The following is a 16170-nucleotide window of genomic DNA, read 5'->3' on the forward strand; positions in this document are numbered from 1 at the left end:
TAGTCAGTTTAAAGACAACTTGATCATAAAAAGGCATGCAAAATCTTCTGCAATGTTTTCATTTAATGATTTATTTCAAGTGCTATGGTAAATTTTTGTTCTTGTGGTTGGAATCACTAATTGACAAAAGAAGTATATTGTGCATACTTGAACGTAAGTCTATTCAGGTACAGTACTGGTCAATCTGTATTTCTGACCAGTACTAAAAAGATTGTCACAATACCATATAGATACAGAGCCCCAGTGTATAATACAAGATTACTAGATGTAAACTGACCTGTGTCTGCCCTGTGTAGCCTTGTGCTTGTGGTACTCCTGTAGCATGTACTTCATGGGGGTCAGCAGGTCGTTACTCTGAATACTCGTCACAATCGACTGCATGAACCTAGCAAACAGTCAAGTAAACACCATTAATCAGCCATAAAGACACTTCTGACAAACATGGTTTTGTCTGCTGCTATTATGTAGCCTTATTCAAACATGGGAAAAACTTGCAAGCTCGTTCAAAGTGCATTAACTGCAATCAACTACAGCTGTACACAGGAGGATCGTTTATACAAATACGTCACAATACTATTAGAGTGCACCTGTAGCAGTATGACAGATTATGTCAGCCTGTGCACTGTATGTCAAACATGTACTTTGAGTTTATGAAAAGCACTATTTCCTAACTTACCGCTTAGATGACAGCTTCTCCTCTGTGATGAGGGCATGTGCCAAGGATGACTTTTGAGCTGTGAACCAACACAAATCATTAGACAAGCAAAGGGGAGGGGTATAACATTCGTTTTGGATGGTAACATGAACACAACAGCCCTGTTTATCGGGGAGCTTCAGGAATTAGCCTCATGTATCAAACCTCTGCAGGTTTAAGAACACTATTCGAGAACAGTAGGGGTGACTAAGCTGAAAATACAAGTCGTGGCAAGGCCGTATCGCACTACTACCGGTAGCTATCCAAACAGCATTATGCTTCGCCTCAGTCTAAGGTTGGCTGCTTTACCCTTTTTTATATCTACGTACGGAAATACAGTTTAAGTGATCCCAGTACCATGTGCATTCCACATGAGGTACAGAGGCTGTCCTGGCTCCTCATGCAGGTTGATGTTGTCCCAGAGAACCTTCACACACACATGCTTACTGTCTGCTGACAGCCACTGCTTGGGGATCTGTACGGAAAGAAGCAATAAAGAAAATCAAGCATTTTAAATTCACATCATACATAGTTGAAGATAAAGTTGCTGGCATGAGAAATAGAAATGTAAAATGCAATTTTTCCAACAACATTTTAGAGTAATTTTCCAAAGTTCACAGACACTGTGCCTAAAGCACTACAGCTGATCTTGTACTGTCAATAGGGAAGACCATGTTTCCCTCAAAATTATATTGCACATACATGCATGTCTACCATATACTCATATATATTAATAGAGATCCTTTCCAATTTTTTTGTGCCTTTACAGGTACAAATTAAAAGAGTGACCAGTGGCTTCACAAAGACCTTTTCGCAGATTGCAGTGCATGCTGGAAGACGTAAGGCACTATGGGTAGTGCAGGGGGCAATGAGTATGTGTCCAGTTTGGTCTATGTTGTCACAGTAAAGATTTTGTTTCTTGAGCTACCCATAGTGCCCCTATATCACCCAGCATGTGATGGGACCTGTGAGTACGTCTGTCATCCCATACCTCTGCAGCCTTGGTGGTGATTTCCGCTGACAGCACCAGTCCGATCAGGTTACTGGGCACGTCCAGCCGGCGGAAGTACCACACCAGGTTCCAGTAGATGATGGGGTGCTGGTCCACGAAGTCAGGCCTGGTGAGGGAGCTGTCCCCCTCACTCTCCAGCACGTTCTCCACCTCCTTCCGCAGCACCAGCGGGCTCAGGTACGGCACCGTGATGGGGTCAGGCTGCGGCCGCTGCGCAGCAACAGCCAGGAACTCCTACACATGGCAAAAACAAGACTTAAGTACAAGTGTGGTGCTGGGCTCTCAGGGGAAGGAGCATGAGCACTGCATGACAGTATGTCTTGGAAAAGTTGCATCTGTGACCTAGAAATCAAAGAACAGTACCTAGACATTGAGAGAAATCAAGGAGTCAGGAAATCAACCACATCAAAATGTTCTGAGGATTCAGATCAATCTGTCACTTAGCATTTGCATGGGGACTACAAAATAATTTGATCAGTTATCAAGAAGTTACCATGACCATCTGGTGCAGCAAGAGACAGTCCCCAACTGTGGAAGCAAAAGCTTTCAATCAAATTCTTACCTGTTATGTATTTGTCTGCTGAAGTAACACAAGAAATCATGCTAGACACATGCATGAGATTCTCACACAACTAACCATACACATGTACATGTACTGCAGCACAGACCTGCACAAGGACAAAATCTACATCAACTAGCTGACCATGACATGCATTACTAATCCTAATGAATCAATACGTTGGTTATAGAAAAAGCTGCAGTAGATCAAAGTTGCTGAATTTGATTTAGCTTGCTTTCTTTTTTTGGTGACTCCTTAGGGGCAGAGAATATATTCTAAAAGTGCAATGACAAACTATCATGTTAAATATAATTAACCTTCTCTCCACAGAAAGTTTTTCCTCGACCAATACAAGTTGCAGGGAGAAGGTTAAATATATTCTTGACTACAATCCTCAACAAACTCTTTGGAAAATGTTTTAAACTTGTGCAGGTATATCATCAATATTGGACCATAAGCACATACAGTCATTCAATTACGAAGCTAACTAATAAACATGTCTCAACCATTAAAGAGTAATTTGTTGTACATCATAGTGAACATTTTGAATCAGACAAAGAAGGGTTTTTATAATTAACTGGAACCTTGTTGTAATGCTCTTTTAATGCAATCAGTAATAAAACTACACAAATGATTGGTTCTAACAATAATCATGTGCAAATACACCAGTCACAGACACGAAATTTAATTTCAAGTACCAATTTCCAACACTGTACCCTACAGGTGTGATTACGTGATAAGTGGAACCACTAACAATGGTCTGTATGATTGAAAGAGCAGTTCGAAGTTGATTTCTGTTGTACTGTTTTCTATCATTGTGAGAATTGGTATGTTGTCTGAGAAGAATCATTGTGACACCTAGCCCAGCACAAATCACCTAAGCCTCATCCTTGCCATCCCAGCTGCCTTTAAACAGTTGTAAATGGTTCTGTGGGACAAGTACAAACCGTGTCCATGCTATCCACCTGTCCTGTAGTCTCATCCAGCCCGGTGACGACACGCTGTGGCGTAGAAGATGATGGTGGCGACTCAGAACCCGTCTCATCCAGCCCACTCCCTACACTCCTACAGAGCCGGCTGTTCAGCACTGTCGTCTCTCCGCCATCGCCAGAGCAGCCCGAATTTTCCACAGAAGACCTTATCCCTTCTAGGCTTGCACTTCTTGTGATGGTGGTCTTTGGAGAAGAGTCCTCAAGCAAGGCTTCAACACTTTTAGACTTGGGCCTGTTGAGTTTGTGCTCCAGTGGAATGACTTTAGTCCTTCCCAACCATATTGGTCTTGCCTTAGCTTCAGAGTCTGCATCTCCAGCTGCCGCCATGCCCAGGTAGCTCACCGCTTCAGGAAGGAGTTGTTGTGGACGGTACTTGAAGGAACCGAGGCACTCCTTACGAATCTCAGCAACCCGCGGGTTGGCAGCAACACCTCCCCTTACGATCAGCTTCGTATGCTTAAAATTCAACATTTAAAGTAATATTTGCAGTTACAATTGTTGTTACAGACTTAGACATGTTTGATACATGTTTGTATTGACCAATCACTGAGCACACTTTTTGAAAGCTTGTAGTAATTCTAATTGTTAAAACACTAAGATATCTTCTCTTCATAATGGATATCTTTAAAAAATTGGATGTGCAACACGTTTTTGTTAACTGTTAGGTCACTAAGGCATTGTTGATTCTATCTAGTTCTAGTTCGGTAATATACTTCCTTTCGAGGCAATATCAAAGGAACATCTTTCTATGAACTTGCTCAATTTATGATATATACAAAATACACAAGTCTGGTATGGCATCATGTTCTTTCAAATGATTGCCAAGAATTATGTTCTGAAGAGAACAACCAATATGCCAGACTATACACATGTCATAGTAGTCATAATTCATTGTTATAATCACATCATATTAGTATCGTATATCAATGATGACTCATGATTAGTCAATAGTCATTCTATGTCCATGTACCTCTCTATGCACCCGTGCAAAATTATTATGTACAATTGATTTTGCTTAAAGTTTATAGTATAATCAATTTCCTAGAATAGCTACTCCAGATGTGTTTGTACCAGGAGATGATACGTTAGTGCAGTGATTATGAGGACTGATTGCACAATGATTGGAAGCATGGATGGATGTGGCCATGAGTTACCTGTGAGGTGGAAGTGTCTGGCTTGGTTTCCTGTACGGTACTGTCCTTGTGTTCCTGTAACGTACAACACACAACTTTCTATAATGGAACAAAGGACTACAAAACTCTATTCATCCAGCTAAATTGTCTAAGAAAGAAAAATTCACATGTAGCCACTTTAAGGCTGTAGGGACAGTATCTTGGGCACAGTAGGTGGAACCCATCCCTCCCCTTTCAATACCTTTTACCTCCCCAACCAAAATTAGGTATCCATTTTACATCTGGGTGGAGTGAGGGAAGCTGTGTTGAGTACCTTCCTGAGGACACAACATCTAGCTAAGAATCTAACCAGTGACCCCTGGTCTAACCACTTTTAGCAATGCCATCTTGTCATGCCTGTATTCAGGATTTTGTTCCCAGGGTTCTTTTTGTAGATTATTTGGACCAGCAAGCCCTGATGGCACAAGCTTTCTAGCAGAGCCCATCCCTCCTCTCCTTCCACCAGATTTTACCTTGCGTACAGAAATTCAGGTACTCATTTCCACACCACAGTTGAGTAAGGAAAGTTGTCTTTGCCAAAAACACAATGCCTGGAGAGAAATACCAGGGATCGAACCCATGACCTATCAATCTCGTGTCCCCTAGCCTAGCCACTCAGCCACTCCCGCCACCCCCACCCCACCCACACACACACACTTTGGGATCAAATGCTGGCCACAAACATACTCCCAAAAATATCTTAACCTATTGGTCAATGCTATTGTGATAAGAGGTCTATTTCCATGAACACGTATTAATCATGCACATGTGCTGGAATATCATGATACAGTTACAAGCGGATGAGCAGTCCACCTTTTCCATTGGTTACATTATACAATGACTGGACTTCTCACACATTCAAGGTAGAAATTTATATTTCACCAGTAAGAAGTTTGTGTTTATTAGCTTTCATCACCAGAGCAACATCCTTGAATGGGAGTCCTCCTCAAACATACATACAAGCTGTGCACAGATAGGTATAGATGGAAGGAAGTTGTTAGTAGATTAATGATGAAGAGCAGGTGCTGAGAGCGCTGACAAGTAGAATATCTGCAAAGGATAATAAGCTACTTCACAGTTCGAATGCGTTGTGGTCTCAGGTCAAAGTTTAAGCTCCCTTACTTGTACACAATTTACTTCCAAGGGGCTTTAACCTCTGACCTTACCCATAATCCTGTGCAGTGCTAGAACTGTGAGGTGGCTTATCATAGGAGTCATGAGGAGTACATTAGAACATCTGTAAATAATTATGGAAAGAGAAAGAGAACATTAGTGCATTAGGCTATAAAAGAGTTTTGCAAACATATCATATAAAGTGTATTCTCAATACCTGACCCTGGCATAAGTTAAACTTGTTAGGAGGTTTAGCCTGTGCATGTACGAGTTCTGTTAGATAGTCAATACATGTGTACTTGGTCCAGATAGATGATGCAGTTGCACGTCAAGCATAGATATTGCACAGATGATGCAGTTGCACGTCAAGCATATTGCACATACATGACAATCTATTAGCAATCAAGTGTGACTTAGTAAAGACAGAAAACTAGGCTTCATCAAATCTACATGTATACAGCATACATGTAATGCAATATGCATTTGCCACAACAATCAAACAGATCAGAAGGCTTGCGTATGTGTGTGTGCCCTTACTGGCCCCAAAAGAGGTCCAAAGATCTACATTTAATTTCTTTTCAACTGAATAAGAACGCTGTTCAAGATCAGTGTGTGTGCGTGCACACGTGCACGTTTGTGTGTCTGCTCATGTGCATGAATGTACACAACTGTTGATTCAATTTGAAGAAATTTTTCATTATCTCCCGGCAGAACTGTTTTCCTGAACCTAAGATAAAGTCCTAAAGAGTCAGTTGTGTATTCTGTATGATGAGCTTGAGAAATGAGTCAAACTTACCTGTTGGTCCTTGAAGCTGGAAGGAAGACTCTTGTCCTGTTCCTCCTCCACACTGAGGAGCGGGCCAGTCTTCAGGGACGAGCCGAGCGACTCCCTGCGTGCGGGAACACACTCGCTGGTGCAGCGCCGCCGGTCCACCGGGATGTGGATGGGCTGGGGCGCAGAGTCGCTGTGAGGATGGTCCACAGACAGGGAGTGTTTCAGTTTGATGTGAGGCCTGTTGGGGGGAGAGAACATGATATTGTCTGACTCAGTAAGGACAATGATCAGATTGTGAAATGCCTGGCCACTTGTTTGGGTAACTTTTTTATTGTGCATGACATTGCCACTTCCTCACTACCTTCTCTGATCCCTTGTGAAGTTCTAACCCACTTGAATACAACTTCATGCATTTTGAGTGGTAAAGTGCATTTGGTTTCATATTGACAGTCTAGAAATTTTTGTTGCACTGTTGATAAATGAATGTAGTTACAGTAATAAAGTTACAATTGTTAAAAATGGTCTATCTTTTTTTGTCCCATACAGTAAAATTCTATAAGATAAAAGGATGGTTGTTGAGGAAAACCCTGCTCTTTATCTTCAACCTTCTACCTACTACATAAATCCATATCCAATACAGATTGAGTAGCCAGCTGAGAGTGCAAAAGGTTATATCATATAAGCTATCTATGCAGAGGGATAATAAATGACTAATGATGAGTGACAGTTTGGACTGACCTTGCAGGACTGTAGCTGTGGCTCATGGCAGTTCCATCTACCTCCCCCTCCCCCACCTGCACCAGGCTGTCTGCACTCAGGTCCGACCCCGTCCTGGTCAGGCTGGTCTGACTCACCGTCGCCATGGGGTGGATCGGAGGGGCTGATTGGATACTGTGGAAGCTCTCTATGGACTGGCTGGGAGTTAGGAATTGCCTGGGAGGAGAACAACATAAGACAGAGAGAGATGGAAATAGGTCTATAAGGAAATACAGTATTATGTCTATTACGCTGCAAATCAATATGACACACAGTTTTTCTAAGTACACATGTAGGAACACCCTAGTAATTACCCAATTAGCCCTATTACTCTAATGTCTTTTCAGAGAAGATTTCTCAAATGTGTAAAATTCTGATTGACTAGTGACTGTAACAGGGCACATATTGGCCACATGTTGATTCAGACCGAGCTTCCAAGAAATCCACAGAAACTGATGATCACAGATATATTATATTTATAAACATCTTGTATTTTTGCTGACCAAGGAGGAGATAAGGGAGAAGAAAGGGAAGATCTATAGTTATCTAATTAGCTGTCAAGCACATCTGGTCTGATTATATCAGCACCCAGCTCAGGAATAAATAGAAGGCAGATTTGAGATTGAGCTAGTAAGATTGAGCGGTCAGATGAGATGAGTTGAGGCAAAGTGAGGAGAGGACGTGACAGTGCAGAATAAAGATTGTTACTCCGCCACGGCAACCATTAAGCGTCTGTGATCATTCTCTACCGGAGTTCTACGGCTAGCCCCGTCTCGACTTCTTTACATAACCATATCAAGCCAGAGGTGACCAGTCTTCAACTGTAACTTGCCAGACAACAAATTTCACCATGACAAAGCCCTGTTATTTTTTAATGCCCCATTTTCAATGTCATGTTAGAGGTCTAAGTCCACAAACTCGGCAGAATGGAACAGTCCTGAACAGCAAGAGTTTATGTTATGTTATGTTAAGCACCCACATCCCCACTCACCGGCTTCCTCCTCTCAAGTCTGTTACCACTACATTAAGGAATGGGACAAGGAGAGACTTGCAATGCTGGCACCTGAAACAAAACAAAGAAAAAATTAAGACTATCATAAACATTTTCCTTTATATCCTAAACAATTAAACAAGCACTCTCACAGTTCCAGTAACACAGGGATTGTGGGTAAACTCTGAGAAGTTAGCAAGCATCCACATTGCAAACACATCAAGACAAAGAGCTGTTTACAAGTGAGGGACATCAGGAAATATATTCTCTACATCAGATGTGCATGCACAAATTGAAAGACTTAGAGCATGTGCATGCATATACGGTATGTATGTACAAAATGATCATGTATACCAAAATTAAAATCGAAGTCATAGGAATTTGCATTTTGCATGACACTGTAAGACAGCAGTTTATGAAAAAATTATGGTGGCTGAAAAACAAAGTTATATTACAAGTGGGCCGGCCCCTGCTGTAATGCTTGCACAGGTGTGGGCCATAGTCGGAGATAGACACTAGAAAACTACCTATAAACCAAAAGTTGTGGGAAGGATCTTAACTCTAGCCTTCTCTAGTAGAACTGCCAAAGCGAATAACCAATACAAATTTGTGTAGCTAAGTGGGTACCTTAGCCAGATGAAGTTAACTATACCGACTCTATGTTAAGGTGTAACTTAACTATACCCACTCTGTGTTACGGTGTAAGTTAACTATAACCACTCTGTGTTAAGGTGTAAGTTAACTATACCCACTCTTTTTTTTTTTTTTTTTTTTTTACTCAATGGTCACCACGTAACAAGGCCTGAAGGCCACTCAAGGTTACGGGTTACATGATTGGAACTGTAACAGCAACTCTTCGCCCTAGGTCAGAAACATCATGATTGAGACCAGCCCAATTGCTCACTATGAGTGAGGACTATCTGACCCAATAGGCGAAGCAGGGGTTACGAGGGCTGCTCGGGAGATTCCCTACCCCTATTTTGGCCGGAATGGTTTGATCCGCTCGGAAGGATGTTCGCACATGTGGCGACATTTGTCGATTCTTTAACGTGCATAGGGTATGGCTCTCCCCATACACGGGACCTCCATTTAACGTCCTATCCGAGGGACGACTCATTTTTCACTTGAGTAAAGTGAGGAAAGTCGTGTAAAGTGCCTTTCCCAAGGGCACAAGACCGGCAACACGGCAAGCGGATTCGAACCGGCGACCTCTCGGTCACGGGCCGAGTACACTACCACTGTGCTACGCGGCCCCACTCTGTGTTAAGGTGTAAGCTAACTATACCCACTCTGTGTTAAGGTGTAAGTTAACTATACCCACTCTGTGTTAAGGTGTAAGTTAACTATAACCACTCTGTGTTATGTTGTAAGTTAACTATACCCACTCTGTGTTAAGGTGTAAGCTAACTATACCCACTCTGTGTTAGGGTGTAGGTTAACTATACCCACTCTGTGTTAGGGTGTAAGTGAACTATACCCACTCTGTGTTAGGGTGTAAGTGAACTATACCCACTCTGTGTTAAGGTGTAAGTGAACTGTACCCACTCTGTGTTAAGGTGTAAGTTAACTATACCCACTCTGTGTTAAGGTGTAAGTTAACTATACCCACTCTGTGTTCAGGTGTAAGTGAACTATACCCACTCTGTGTTAAGGTGTAAGTGAACTATACCCACTCTGTGTTAAGGTTGGAATCATCAGGTGTCCATCCTGCCATGATCTCCTCATCGTACAGCAGGGTGTTACAGCTGTAGCACCTCATACAGCTGCTCATGCGCACCTCCATGGCGTAGTTATGGAATATACTCTGGGTGCTGGCATATCTGGAGGACCCGTGGCTGTCAAGGGAGTCCCTTCGGTTCAGCATGCCTGGCATGGGAAGGCTCCCTGTATGGAGGTGAGATGGGCATAATGAACACACTGGTCAGTAGTCATTTGATAGAATAATCGTCAGAGTTCTATACATAATACCTAAAGTCTTGTTAATTTTAACTTCTATTTACCTTTGCCAGAATGGCTAAGGTTATGTTTTAGGCTTGTGAGTCTGTCTGTCTGTGTGTGTGTTAACAGCATAACTCAAGAAGCCTTGGATGGATCCCGATAATATTTGGTACGTGGATAGGGGTCGGGAAAACGAAGGTCAAGTTCGATAATGGGCCCCCTAGCGGCTTGCTAAGGTACTGCAGCAGAACCTCAATTTTTGATATCTTGTGTTCTGGACATGCTGTGGTTATGATTTTTGAGTGGTAGATAGCCCTTGGGGCAGAGAGTAAGTACTATTATTTTGGACCCCCTAGCGGCTTGTTTGGAACTGCAGTCGCCGATTTCCTTTCAAACTTTGGACGAGAATAACTCGAGAACGTGTTGATGGATCGTCACGATTTTTGGTATGTAGATAGCCCAAGTAACACTGTACATTATGGAATACTAATTATGCAAATCAGCAACTAATTTTCATAATTAATGAGGAAAGTTTATAAATCCGCTGCATTTCATGATAGGACTTTCAAACTTGTCACATATATAGATGAGAAATAGAGAAAAATCAATCCATATTAATTATGCAAATAGAGACCTCATTTGCATAATTAATGAGAAAATATAAACGTGTTGACGGATCGTCATGATTTTTGGTATGTAGATAGCCACATGGAAGACTTACATGATGGAATTCTAATTATGCAAATCGACAGCTAATTTGCATAATTAATGAGGAAAGTTTGTAAATCCACTGCATTCCTTTATAGGACTTTCAAACTTGTCACATTTGTAGCTGAGAAAGAAAGAAATATCTATACATATTAATTATGCAGATGATGATCTCATTTGCATAATTAATGGCAAAATATGAACATGTTGACGGATCGCCTTTTTTTTGGTATGTAGATATCCTAAGTAAAAACTTACATAATGAGATACTAATTATATAAATTAACAATTTGCATAATTAATGCGGAAAGTTGATAAATCCACTGCATTTCGTGATAGGACTTTCAAACTTGACACATATGGAACTGAGAAAGATGGCAGAGACTAAGAGGTGTATGTGTGGATCCGGTTATGTCTTTTCTTGAACTGCAGGAGCCGGTTTAGTTTCCTACTTTGAAAGAGAATAAGTCAAGAAGGGATGAAAGGATCATCATGATTTTTGGTATGCTGATAGTGATAGCTTAAGTGATGCTTGATACAATTTAATATCATTATGTAAATAGGGATCTAATTTGTATAAGCAATGGCGAAATGTTATGAGCCAACTCCTGGCATATAAAATAAAATGTAATGAGTAACACATCTATGTCTACAGACATCATTCTACATAACAAACCTGGTTTATTTGGCAAAGGTATGTGTTCGTGGAAATCTAGTTGAAAAATACTGAAGCCAGCGTTCCTGCCCTACAACTGCCTAAGGGGAAGGGGTTTCATCCCAGGGTCTGCCCCAGCACAGACCTGTTGTAAGGACTTCATTGATCATTTTGGATGGTGACGTAAAGCCAGCAATCGCGCAACACACTTATCGCAAAGTTCGAATGACCCTGTATGCTGGACTAACAAAGTGAGCTGTAGTGAAGCAGCACCAGCTACTTCCATAAGCTTCATACTTTACCTTTGTTGATAAAATGTGATAAAATAAGAGGCTTTGTAACTCAAAAACTTGCTATACAAGATGTAAATATGAGCACATGGGGCAAATAAAATCAACTGTCTTCAACTTGAGTTAACAGTAAAAAATCTTGCACAGCAGAGCAGCCAGTACATCAGTATGTTTTGTAAGATTATGAGACACTGTTATAGGCAATAATTAGATGGACTGACCTGACATCATATCAGGAGGTGTTCCGACCAGATGTGTCTCACTCCTGCTCAAGTAGTCCAGGTTCCTGGAGCTCCTCTTGGGAGTTCTCTCTCCTTCCGAGTCATCCCCGTCGAAGGTCACCAGGCTGTCCAGTTCTGGGGCCCTCAGCATGTTGTCCGACCTGCTCGTCAGCGAGCTGCCCATGAATTTACTGGCCATGGCACTGGCCGCCGCTTTGAACACGTCCAGTTTGGAACTGGAGCCCGACCCCTGGCGGCTGTGGACTGGCGTGAGGGAGGGGGAGGCCCTGTCCTTCAAGCCGGTCACCTCGCTCATGGAGCGAGGCATGCTGGGGGAAGATGTAGGAGAGGTGCCCCTTCCAGGACTGAACATGCTGGCAGCAGCAGATTTCAGGAAGCTGAAGCTGGAGCCAGAACCTTGTCTATTGTGAGAAGGTGCTCTTGAGGGGAGGGAGGCAGCCACTGCTACAACTAGTCCTGATTCATCTGGGCTCTCCGACAACTTACTACTCAACGGACTGCGGGCAGAGCCAGCCGAGCTGAGCTTAGCGTGACAGCTGGGAGACTTGTGCATGTGTCGGACAACTTCTCGAGGAGGACTAGTGTTAGCAGATGTGGGCGAAGTACCTGTGCTGTCAAAGTTCTGAAACAGTTTTGGCATGTCCGACTCTAATGCCAGACTTAGGGACCTGTCAGTCTTACCTTTCGGTTCGCTTGGCACTGACTTTGCTATTTTCTCCTGTTTGGAGTCCATATCATCATCCAATGGCAGTAAAGGATGGAAGGAGGCCTCGGTGAGGCTGGGCCGTCTTATCCTAGGCCTTCCAATGCTATTGCACTTGGCTTCAGATTCGTCTTTTGCGTCATCTTTTGTTTCATCAGTCTCTTCTTTATCCAGGTCTTCATTTAAAAATGGGTCCCACTGATTTTCCCATGAGTCTTTCCTGACCAACTCTTTCTTCTTCTTTTCATCCTCCTCTGACTGCTTCCTTGACATCACACTGTCTCCAGAGCTCCTTTTCAACCTGGTGGCTGCCCCTGCAGCCTTTCTGTGTTTCATGACAGAGGCATCACTACTGGAGCGGGAGCGGCTCCCGTCCGAGAACCATCCCACGCTGGCCGGACGTGAGGCACCTTTGATCCTCTGTCGAGCCTGGTTGACACTGTCGTCTCGACTCAACCCAGACAGCAGTTTGGCGTCACCTTTGAATAGGTCAATCTTCAACTCTCCGTCCATCTCGCTGTCATGACTCCCCTGTCGGGACAGCACCTCCGTGAGGGTGACATTGCTGTCCCCGCTCGGGTACCGCGGCCGTTCCACTCCGCTGCCGCCACTGCCTCCAGCTGCACGCTTCATCTTGGAGGGGTCTCCCGCGCTCTTGTGTCTCTTCCTGGTGGAGCGTGCAGGTCTGAAGGCGGCAGAGAGGCTGTACGAGCGCTCGTGGAAGACAGGCTCCTCCACAGAGGTCTGACTGGTGATGAGAAGTCCTGCCGCACTACCTGTGAGGAATGACAAATACTTCTGTCCATACTACAGAGATACAGTACAAAAACATAGTGTACTACTGTATGGTACAATGCTGTAATACATATACATGAAATGCACATACAAAATGTATTTTCGGCACACATGTCCATAGGATAATGATGCATTCCTTGCACCAAATGATGAATATCTGATATGCTTATTTATATCTGCCTTTGAGAATAGTTCCAGTGCAGCTCTCAAAAGTGCAACAACTTTTGATAATCATTCAAGGACAAAACAAGGAGAGCACAGCACAAAAACACAAGCAGGCACCAGGAAGCCTCACACAACATGCATAGCTACTGACATTCAATAGCAGAGCTATGGGGACACAGCCCCTAAACCTACAGCCAAGCTGCTCAAGCTGTAATACTGGTGAGAACTAACAAATAACATACACAAAAGTGCAAACAGTAAAGGCAGCAAAGATGTTGGTGAAGTTAGTAATGTTGTAATAGCTTGAGCTTGATGGGGGGAAGATTTGAAGAGGACAAAGTCATGCAGAGAGACTGCGCTGTATCCTTTCTTGTCTCCTTTTTTTGTCCTTTCTAATAAAAATGACTGGCAACTTCCATGGCATTTCACTGGTTTTACTCAATTTTATCAGCATTAATCGAAAGAATTACAGCTTTGAGAGGCCTTTTTGTCAGAGAATCCATAAAGGTTATCTAAGATCATTACCTCTCTAGCGCAATTACCCCGGGGTATAGTGGCACAGGGAAAAAAATCAAAGTTTTGTTACTATTGTCAACTGATCTGCACGTGCAAGCCACCGCAAACAAGCTAGCTAGTCTTTACAAGCTGATAATGATTGCAAAGCCCTCTCCATTGCTATAAGTGCTACAGATTGAAGTGGTGTATAATACTGCCCTAACGCTCAGGGTTTGATGCTGATGTGGTCTGGCATTGGTGAATGATTAGTGGTTGGCGCATTAGAACAGCATTAATGCAAAAAATTGTGAGGGGATCTGGGCTGGGATGTCATCTAAGCAGCACTCATCCAGCATTACACACCACTTTCATAATAATCATGGCTGGACTGGTGAGAAAGCGCTGCCTTCGGCCATGCAATGGTGCGACTGGACAACAACATCAACTGTTTTTAGCATGTTACAGTCACGCTGGTATGACTCACCGATAGGAACAACACCATCGGGCAGAGATATCAAGCGTTTCACTTTCACTTTTGGCCTTCCATGGCCTTCAATATCCTTCCCTGGTGAGGAAAAACATGCAGAAATGTGGAGGAAACATTCAAACAGCATGCAGAAATTAAGGGCAATTAAGTATGGTAAGTGAGTAATAATGGATGGTATAAAGCATTACTATTAGATGACCTCTTATGAGTTAGATATGAATATGTATATGGGGGATAGTAGAAATAGAAAATACAGATACAGACATAAAGCAAAACTAGTACCAAGTACGATTCAAGTCTTAAGAAAGAAAAAGAACAGAATAGGACAGTTCTGTAAACCAATGGTTCGAATAAGTTATTTTGCACCACTAGGTCATTACTGTTATATATTTTGCCTGTGGATAACATATTTTGTGACAGAATGACAATGTCTAATGTGAAATGTTTAATTTTTGGATGTGCCAAAATGTTTCTAACTTTTGTCAACCCAAGCAGCTTATTGCATTTTCAATTGGAAACTGAAGAATTAAGTAAGTCTGAAGAAATGAAGACCATGGTGATGCACATTTATTGTGGAAGGAAAATGAACATAACACACAAAACAAAAAGAAGAGAGGAAAGCAATCAAGACAAGAGGATCTGGTATACCGGTAGCAAAGTGTACGAGAGAGACAGCATTGACTCATGGGAAAATGTAACCTGATCTACTTGACATACTTTCAAGGTATCAGAGCTTAATCAGTCCCCTGCACCTTTTGACTACAAATTTGTGGTGCAACTGCCATTGGTATGGCTATCACTACACAGTACTATGGTGATCCCGTGTGGAAACATATTGGAACCAATCACTTAAGATTACAATTTGAAGCACATATGCAATAATAGTGGAACTGGTGAAGTGAGGTGAGATGCAATAATCACACAGCACATTAATGACAAGTTGATGCTCAGAAAAAGTAGGCATTACAGTTCAGTACAAAACTCTCCCTACTGACAATTCTTCAATGTGATATACTGTAGCATATATAATTGCCTTTACCTTCCTTTAGCTCAGTCCAAAAGAACATTGTTATAATATCAAATTGCGATGACTTACTTGTGCTTCCCCTTAGAGTACTTATACTGCTCATACTGCCGGAGTTACGGACGATACTGCTGACGCGTGGACGGAATGGTTCAGGCCCATCATAGTCAACCGGCTCGAACTTGGGCTGCTCCTGAACGGTGGCATCTGAGTCCACTCCGTTTGTATCATCTTCATTTTCTGCAGGTTAACAGAAAAGATTAGACAAGTGTCCAAAGCACAGTCTGTAGAAATATGTGCTATTCATGTGTCATTCCCTTCACTGGGAAATGTCCAGATTTCATGAGGATGCCTTGGAAGAGTCCATTCTTGCATGGAGAAAAGATAAAATTGGAAAAATTCCATTTTGGACTTGGATGACTTTATCACAATTTTGGGGGCCGAAATAATTTTACGAATGTTCCTTTAGTCAACAGGGGTGAGTCTTAATACAAGGTGCTTATTTTAGTATGGAGGAGGAATGGGTGTGAAACATTCTGTTTGATTCCGTATGCTCCAATACTGGTAATGGATTTATTACAAGGTACTAGACTTACCTGAACTG

At 42.4% G+C, this 16170-nt stretch overlaps 1 protein-coding gene across 1 annotated transcript in view; it reads right to left on the reverse strand.

Moving 5' to 3' along the window:
• Positions 1-16170, reverse strand: part of LOC118408866 (C-myc promoter-binding protein-like) — a 30925-nt gene that overhangs the window by 3127 nt on the left and 11628 nt on the right. Inside the window, exons 2-14 of the mRNA XM_035809728.1 lie at positions 15639-15806; positions 14540-14620; positions 11877-13376; positions 9738-9948; positions 8065-8136; positions 7056-7250; positions 6339-6555; positions 4412-4465; positions 3213-3713; positions 1686-1940; positions 1052-1169; positions 677-734; positions 278-385 (exon numbers count right to left, since the gene is read on the reverse strand). Coding sequence (XP_035665621.1) covers positions 278-385; positions 677-734; positions 1052-1169; positions 1686-1940; positions 3213-3713; positions 4412-4465; positions 6339-6555; positions 7056-7250; positions 8065-8136; positions 9738-9948; positions 11877-13376; positions 14540-14620; positions 15639-15806 — 3538 coding nt within the window. The remainder of the gene's footprint in view (positions 1-277; positions 386-676; positions 735-1051; positions 1170-1685; positions 1941-3212; positions 3714-4411; positions 4466-6338; positions 6556-7055; positions 7251-8064; positions 8137-9737; positions 9949-11876; positions 13377-14539; positions 14621-15638; positions 15807-16170) is intronic.

The sequence above is a fragment of the Branchiostoma floridae genome, chromosome 2 (assembly GCF_000003815.2).
Source record: "Branchiostoma floridae strain S238N-H82 chromosome 2, Bfl_VNyyK, whole genome shotgun sequence".
NCBI classification, from domain to species: Eukaryota; Metazoa; Chordata; class Leptocardii; order Amphioxiformes; family Branchiostomatidae; genus Branchiostoma; species Branchiostoma floridae.